The sequence below is a fragment of the Habropoda laboriosa genome, unplaced genomic scaffold, assembly GCF_001263275.1.
Source record: "Habropoda laboriosa isolate 0110345459 unplaced genomic scaffold, ASM126327v1 scaffold81, whole genome shotgun sequence".
Taxonomy (NCBI): domain Eukaryota; kingdom Metazoa; phylum Arthropoda; class Insecta; order Hymenoptera; family Apidae; genus Habropoda; species Habropoda laboriosa.
Genome location: NW_017100194.1, coordinates 250,198 through 258,915, shown reverse-complemented (window position 1 = coordinate 258,915; position 8,718 = coordinate 250,198). Strand labels below are relative to the sequence as shown.

Below are 8,718 nucleotides of genomic sequence, written 5' to 3'. Positions count from 1 at the left end.
AAAATCATTATATATAATATTTCATGCAGTGGCAAATAAAAAATATGCATAAGAAAAATTGTTAAAAAGCAACAGCAAGTAAATACATTATGTATAATATAAATAAAAACATATGCAATTTTACTTTTTTATTTTGTGCATAACTTGAATATCATAAATATGCAGATATATGAAAATATTCTGTAAGTTAGTAAGAATATAGTTGCAAATTCGAAAGGTAGACAGTTAATAGTACATTTGGCTAATATATTTGGTTCAAAGAATTACATAATACAAATAATGCAAGAATATAATATTTAGATCATAATTTAAAATATCATGCTAATATAAAAATGAGTGTAACAATTGAATGCAAACATATGGGAAATTACAATAAAATATTCGATAAAAATTAAGAAATTGCTCATTCAATAACACCATTCAACGACTTACTTGTGTCATACAGACTCCCTTCTGCTGCTCGTTAACCAATACATAAATTAACAAATAAATAATCTTATTATATGTATAACATAAAATAAAGCATAATAACTTAATGACTTTATCAAATAAGAACATCAAAAGTAACATGCACACTAATTACATCAAAATCATGTTGTACATAGTACAAAATATACTATAACTAAAAATTAAAAAAATATAATATATGTATAAGCTTTAATAATAACATATAATTAATATAAATTAATTGTAATTTATTTGAAGCATAACAAATTTTCCAATATCTGGTTCTGTCAAACATAAAACTACTAGTACTATCATTGATATAAAATTAATATAGAAAAATGAATATCTTGGTGTAACAAGGAAATAAATTTTTTAGCTAATGAATAACAATGTTTGTATTAATCATGTGAAAAAATTTTATTTTATAACTCAAAACATACTTAATCGTCCATCCGTGATTACTTGAGTGCAATCTGTTTTGTTTGTTGTTAAAGGACATTGCCATAATGCACCAGATTTATTAGTTTTCGGTTGTTTATTTTGACCCAGGGGAGCACCAATTAACATCCTATAAAATGTATAATTTATTATGTTTCTAATATAATCCTTAACTAACATATACAAATAAAATAAAATAGTTTTGATATACCACATAGATTATATTTGATATAAGTATTAAATAGTAGAAGAATTTTATGTGACAAAAATCTTTCCAATTATTTGTTTATTACTTACATAGATTTTGTCTTATTATTAAATAGGTAACAAATAGACAAAGTAGTTTAATAATAATTGATAAGAAATAGATTAAAATTAAAAAATATAAGAAGGCAAGGATTGTTTATATTTCAAATTAGAAACATATTAGCAAGATAACATTTTATATACAACATAAGTATACATTGTTGCTATAGAATTTTTATATGATAAATAGTACATACCAACTTTTTGGTTTTTCTGTACCATCATCAGAAGTTTCTTGATGTTCGGCTACTGAATAACCGAAATAAGAACCGTTTAGTCCTTTTTTGATAACAGGTATTCTCGGCTCTAAGTTAAAAGTGTACACTATGTATACGTTCAAAAAGAACCAAAGAAAATGATAACTTTTCATTTTTGGTTAATTTTAATCGTTTTTGCACATGTGACTCAATATTTGTAAAAAGTTATAAATGATTTTAGAATTCGTATACGGTTTTATGGTCAAAATTATTTTTCCTAACTTTATTGCTGTGCTACTTATCTGCACCTTTTAAACATACATAAGATCCACCGGATCCACCCACATAATCTACACACTTCAAGTCTTTTTTTATGGTAACTATATTTCGTAATTCTATAGGGGGCAGTATTTAATGGAGAAATATTACTAACATTCCATGCTTAATTAAATTGTAATTATTTAATACAATTGTAGTAAGTTTTCATAAAATTTTTTGTTTATTAACAGATATAAATATGTAGCATAAAATAATTTACTTTTCTACGTATATTTTTGTGATTTATTTCAGTACAATGATTGTTTAAGAAATGGCTAAATATTGCCTCAAATAAATATTCATGTGATTTATAAAATTATTAATTAAGAAAAAATGTACATAATTCCAAAACAATATATTTGATTGTATAATATTGATCACTAACAATAGTGAACGCTATAGCTACTTTGAGTGTGTTTGTACAACGTGTTTGGAAAAGAAATGAAATAATTTTGTAACAGATAGTATTTTAATATTTATTAAAAATGCATCTTATTTTTTGTTTTTATATTTTTATAAATTTTTAATAATCGGATTAAAATGTTAAAATATAATGATTTATCAGTGAATTAGTCTTTATGTGGTGTATGAATTATTTTTTAGCCACTGTGAAGAGATTTTATCGAAAAACAAATATATTGTCAAGTGATGGAAAGTTTGAAATTACACTTGATCAAAGAAAACTAAAAACACCACAAGGAAAGATATTTCAAGTGAACAGTGAGCCTTTAGCTTTGGCTGTAGCAGCAGAATGGGATATGCAGAAAGAAATTGTGGACAGAAGCAATATGCATTTGGTACATTTATCTTCCAAACAACATCTAAATATAATATAATTTAACAGCATATTTATGTATTCAATTTTATAGACAGCTTTGTGTAATACTGTAATAGATAATCCTCACAATCATACAAAAGAGAATATGGTAAATTATATTGTGAATTGTTTGGAAATGGATACAATATTATTTCATTCAAATGTAGGTATATTATATATAATTTTTTACATAGCACAAGTCACTCATTAAGTAGAAAACAATTGTATTACAGGAAAATGATGAATTATATAAGTTACAAATGAAAAATTGGGATCCACTAATACAGTGGTTTTGTGATAATTATGCTGTGAATATAATGAAAACTCAAAGTATACAAGCTCCCACAGTTCCTTCAGAAACTAAAGCAGTATTGATAAGACATTTAATGTCTTACAATTATAATGCAGTTCATGGTAACTTTATTGTTAGTATGTACAAACATGATGAATGTTAGAATACTATTTTATTTATAGGTTTTATGTATGGAGTGGATGCAATAAAATCTGTAATTCTTACTCTAGCTGCAGCAGAGAGAGTAATTAGTATAAAAGAAACAGTAAGACAGTCACGTTTAGAGGAAGATTATCAAGTATGTACAGTAATTTATATTCAAAAATTTACAATTAGCACATTCTAATTCTTAATATTATTTTTCCTTTAATTATAGGTTTCTCACTGGGGATCTGTAGAATGGTTTCATGATCATAATAAGTACGATTTACAAACTCGTTTAGCTGCAGCTATCTTATTTGTGCACTTGAACTCTTACTCAGTATCATATCAACCAAAAAATGATAATACAAATGTCAAGATATCAAAATTAGTGAAATGAATGTTGTACAAAAATGTATTGAGATGAAATGGAACCATAAGAATATTTTTACTAGTTTCAAGTATGGCAAGAGGATGATTCAACAGAGGATAATGCTTCTACTGGTATGGAACAGTCAGATCCCATCCATTCTTTTGTGCAAATACAGCTGAAATTATTAATTAATATTTTATAAACAAAGTAGATATTAAAGACTGCATTAACTTTGAGTAACTCACCTATATGTAGCACCATGATTTAAACACACTGCACCATTCTTACATGAATGACGGATGCATTCATTCCGATGACATTCACCAACCCCACGACCTATTGCAGGACTGGAACTAGTTATTGGATAAATTGCGCTTTCTGTGCGTAATTCAATGTCAAATATACAACCAGAAAATCCAGTATGAAGAGGTAAATCATGGGGTAAAGATTCAAAGTTTTTTGACTTATGTCCACCTAAATAGTAATACCGATATTTGAAAGTGTATTTTTTTAATATTAAAATTATACATCGTTCATGTAATAATAGTTACTTGATAAGTTTTGCAATGATAATTTAAAGACATAAAATATCAAGACATATTCTTTATATATGTTTCGTAAAACATATTCTTTTTTTAACATATATCTTATTAAATGAGGATATATAAAGAATATAAAAGAACGAACCAATATAAAGTATTGGTGATACATCAAGTCGCGTCATGGATCCTACCACTTGCCCAGTTACATTGCCTATGCCATCTACCGCAAGCCATGCTTCTCGACCTCTTCTCCCAATTCGGATCGTATAAGCTATGTAACTTTTGCTTGCTGCTGCTGTTATTGCTACAGCACTCAGAGGAACACTTGTAAATATTCTACGAACACCTGGAACACATTTTTATGAAATTCCAAAGGATCATAAAATCTTCAAATATCTAAAATATCAATACATATTACCAGCTCCTAAATCCCACGTTAACATGATGTAACCACGAACATATGTTATAGAAAGATGATCCGATAAATCTCGACGTGACCCGCTTTGTCCTAAATAAGCTATCAAAGATATTTGTTCATAAGTACGTGGTATAACCTTTAGTTTTAGTTCCATGGCATCTTTTATAGAATTCGACACTCCATAAGCAATGTACGATGAGAATCCGGGTACAAGTACCGAAAATGATGGTCGAGTTATAACAGTATCTGGATATTTACGACAAAAAATAATTATATGCTTCCTTCTCAATGCAAACATATGTAACAATATGTATTACCTTCTTCGCACAGAAGACCATGAGTTCCAAGTGGACAAACGCAAACGAAGCCTGTACCTGGTGAACTGATGCAAGTTGCACCTAAGGCACAAGGGTTTTCATCGCACGTTGAACGCTCGCAAAACGAACCCGTATATCTGTCAAATTAAACAATACTCTGTTTTGTGATATCTATTAATGTCGCGTGTTTGAATGTGAGTTACAAAATTATCTTACCCGGCTATGCATCTACAACGCACTGTGCCATTTATTTCTTCACACGCACCGAAATTTTGACACGGATTTGACAAACATAGAAACGATATACAATCTTCGATTTGAAATGTTTCTGTAGAATCGTGGATAAAATGACGTGGTATATCGTTTATCTGTGATATAATAAAATGAACTGTAATTTCAAACTTCTCAAGTACTTTGAAATGCGTTTTAAAATAAAACGAACCCTAAGAGAATCCATACATCCGGTAAATCCCATTGAGACATGAGCAAAATAGTGCGAAAATACCATTGGTATACCGCCTAGATGTAAATTAGCTTGCCGTGGAAGATTTCCACGTAATGGCAAAATTTGTTCACCGCTAACGGCCGTTGTTCCGTTTACTAATAAACGGGCGGAACATTTGTTGGTTTCATTTCTCATAAAATATTGAAACCTGCATGTATAAAATAAGTAAATATAATAAATACATTTAACGAGAATATATTGTATTTTAATACTACTATTTTACCTTGTATCAATATCCGCTTCATATCCATTATCGATGGGCGAATCAATCTCGCCAAGTAGCATAGTTTCGAGTCCGCAGGAGAATTGAAACTTTAAAGAACCATATTCCAAATATACTAAGGCATATTTTTCATCGTCGAAATAGACGTGTAATATAATGCCATCCTTGAAACTTGTCCTAAGTCTCACGAAAATTCTAAGCGTTGCATTATTGCCATTTGAAATTTCTACGTCTACATGTTGCCTTGCGTAAGATTTTCCATTGAAAGCCGCTCGTTTTATACTCGGACCAGGTTTACAATTTTCACGATGTGAACAGTTGCACTAGAAATTATACGAATAAAATTAATATTTTTATTATCGATATAACGATAAAAAATTAAATTTCAATGAATATAAAAGAAATTTAATACTTGCATCGCTATCGTTGCGCGTAGGTGGTACCGTAGTACTTGAACATAAAATTCCGTGGCATTCAGGAGTGACGGGACTTTTTGAAGTTGTTAACGATTCAGTTTTCGTTGAGAATTCTTCACGTTCGCTATCAGTAGTATTTTCATCGAATATTGCTCTTGTAGAGCTACTACTTGATACAGGCGAAGAGATATTATTAGCGAGGGAAAATGTAGAACTGTCCGCTTCGGTACTTGAAGACCTTGTTAGCTGTGTAGACGTCCATTTATCTGTGAACGTATAAGGTGTGGTCTTTGGCACTTCTATCATTGGCGTAATCGTTTCTGAGCTTTTATTTTGCCAAAATTCCATAAAACTTGAGGAAGATGTTATAGTAGAGAATGAATTGCTACTTTCTTCACTTCCTGTCGTCGTAGGTTCTTCGGTCGTTTTTTCAACAGATATAGTTACACTTGGATAATACCTAAATGATAATAAAACTTATTGGAACGTTTATTTCATCGTATTACTACTTTTATGCAATTGCTTATAAGTTAGAAATTACTGTTACCCTGTATTTGAAACATATCCTATTGTGCTACTCGCTTCATAAGGGGACGTATCATCGGCAGACGGGAACGTTTTATTACCGTTCTCTTGATAAATACTTTCAGTCGCAGTGGTTTCATTATGAATTGATTTTTGTGTTAAATATTCCGTTTCGACTTTTATTGTCGAAATTATCGTAGAAACTTCACTCAAAACACTGGACAATGTTCGGGGTTCTAACGAGACCGTTTCAGTTTGAGGTACCTCTTTACTCGTAACAGAATACATCGACGGGACATCGGTAACAAATGTTGGGGTAGTTTCTGTACTACTACCACTACTGCTACTACTGCTGCTGCTACTACTGCTACTGCTGCTGCTACCAGTACTACTACTAAAGACGTTAATGCCATTTCTGTCTAAAGTTGATGACGTTGTCTCGGCGAAAGGGTACCATTTTGTATAGAAACGACTGATACTTCTGGAGGAAGTCGAAGATTGCGCCGTCGTGGAAATGGTCACAAGCGATGATGTATCGCTATCTGGCAGTGTCGATGATTTCGATGAAAATAATGTGAAAGGAGTGGTCGTTTTATCGCTATCAGTCTCAAAAGTTTCCCCGAAAGTGGAGAAAGTGGTCGGTGAAAGATTATGGACATTGCAAAATGGTCCACTATAGAACGTTGGACAAGCGCAAGTGAAACTGTTGATACCATCGATACATGTACCTCCGTTCTCACAGTTCGCGAACTTGGATTCACAGTCGTCGTACTTTAACTCGCATAACGCACCATGATAGTCCGGTACGCAGTAACAAATTGGTCGTTCGTCCTCGAATAAACATACCGCATCGTTTTTACAAGGATTCTCTTCGCAGGGTACGATGGCTTTATCGCAATCTTTCCCTGTATACCCTTGTGGAGAACATTAGAAATTTACACACTGTTGCATTTCATTTATAAGGTTCATGCCAAAACGTCATTCTTTTAGCGAGGATAAATAATTGCAATTTACCGAATAGACAAGCACAAGTATACGAAGCGGGAATATTGATGCAAAGACCACCGTTCTTGCATGGTGATGTAACGCATTCATCGACATCTTCATCACACAGTCGACCTGTCCATCCTTTGTCATACAAAGGATAAACCTTCAATTCAGTTAACTGATCAAAATTAAAATAGAAATTGTTTAGGTAATTCGAACAATACCTTCGGGACAACGGCAAAAGAAAGAGAATCCAGGTCCTTCCACGCATTCGCCTCCATTCTTACATATTGTGTCGTTACAAACCGAGGCATCGATTTCGCAATAATCACCTTAAAGGAAGGAGTGAAATTTAAAATACAATAAGACAAATCACGGTGTATACTTCGGTACTCTTCTACCTGAATATCCATCAGGGCATTGGCATGTGATGCCGTCGTAATCGAGACAAATCCCGTTATTCAGACAGGGTTGGTTCGAACATTCGCTGTACCTTTGTTCGCAATTTATACCTAAAAGTATACACTAGCGTAATGTAGAATAATAAAAGTATTTGATTATTTATGTAGTCAACGAGTACAAAGTGGTCTCAATTTTACAGACGTACAAGAAACGTCGAGGCACGAAACATCATTTAATCACCCTTGTGTGCTAACACGTCAACGCGTTCTTCTTACACATGCAACGAAAAGTAAACGGAGGAATCATGAATTACCTACAAAACCCTCGGCACAGGTGCAGTTATATGCTGCAACAGCGTCGTTGCATGTCCCTCCGTTCAGACAAGGATTAGACCAACATTCGTCCCAATTGATCTCACAATTGATCCCGGTGTATCCATCGATACAGTAGCAAGAATAAGTGCTGTATTATGCGCACGAAATGAATTTGCTATTTATGTTAATTACAGATACTTTGCACGACGTTCAAAACCGCGGTTAGTGATTCTTTTTTGTTTTTTTTTTTTTCTTCAATCGAATAAAACATGGAATGAAATCATACTTTTTACTCGATGATTTATTTTATGTACCTGTTTGCGTCCTCTAAACAAATTCCATACATGCATGGATCCCCGCTGCAATTTAACCCTCGTGAAAAACCAATGGTTAAGAGGAGGACTGTTGTTAGAATAAGAGTCCTCTTTTTCAGAGATTTTTCAGTAATCATCCTTGCGTAACGCATTCTAAATGAAAACAGCGTAACTCTAATCATATGCATTTATTATGAATGATTAAGAACTTTCGTACGAGACATGTAGCATGTTAATATTAATTAATTAATTATATGTTTTGTACCTTTACACGACTCATAGGTCATTTTTTACATTCTCATTACCTCAATGTGTTAGTTAGATATTAAAAGAACTAAAGAAATGTGAATCGTGAATAATACGCCACTTCCATCGGTTTACACTTTTCCTAATGATATAACTATCCAAGCGGAGTATATACATATG

General features: G+C 32.0%; 3 protein-coding genes across 3 annotated transcripts in view; 1 reads left to right on the top strand and 2 right to left on the bottom strand.

The window, feature by feature from the left end:
* LOC108570229 (integrin alpha-PS1) overlaps positions 1-1,561 on the bottom strand; it is a 6,087-nt gene extending 4,526 nt beyond the window's left edge. The window contains exons 1-3 of the mRNA XM_017932047.1: positions 1,389-1,561; positions 888-1,015; positions 433-456 (exon numbers count right to left, since the gene is read on the bottom strand). Of these exons, the coding sequence (XP_017787536.1) occupies positions 433-456; positions 888-1,015; positions 1,389-1,561 (325 nt within the window). The remainder of the gene's footprint in view (positions 1-432; positions 457-887; positions 1,016-1,388) is intronic.
* Positions 1,562-2,284: 723 nt separating this feature from the next.
* On the top strand, positions 2,285-3,356 carry LOC108570228 (ATP synthase mitochondrial F1 complex assembly factor 2). Its single transcript, XM_017932046.1, has 5 exons — positions 2,285-2,503; positions 2,576-2,686; positions 2,757-2,937; positions 2,998-3,113; positions 3,192-3,356. The coding sequence occupies exons 1-5, from the start codon at positions 2,285-2,287 to the stop codon at positions 3,354-3,356; spliced, it is 792 nt and encodes a 263-aa protein (XP_017787535.1).
* Positions 3,357-3,394: 38 nt separating this feature from the next.
* Positions 3,395-8,465, bottom strand: LOC108570261 (protein eyes shut). Its single transcript, XM_017932093.1, has 15 exons — positions 8,293-8,465; positions 7,978-8,126; positions 7,664-7,774; positions 7,487-7,594; positions 7,290-7,403; positions 6,298-7,189; positions 5,751-6,210; positions 5,335-5,657; positions 5,049-5,259; positions 4,823-4,974; positions 4,607-4,743; positions 4,290-4,535; positions 4,017-4,217; positions 3,575-3,803; positions 3,395-3,504 (listed from the first exon to the last, which is right to left on the bottom strand). The coding sequence occupies exons 1-15, from the start codon at positions 8,442-8,444 to the stop codon at positions 3,414-3,416; spliced, it is 3,576 nt and encodes a 1,191-aa protein (XP_017787582.1). The 5' UTR covers positions 8,445-8,465; the 3' UTR covers positions 3,395-3,413.
* Between the last annotated feature and the right edge of the window lie 253 nt (positions 8,466-8,718).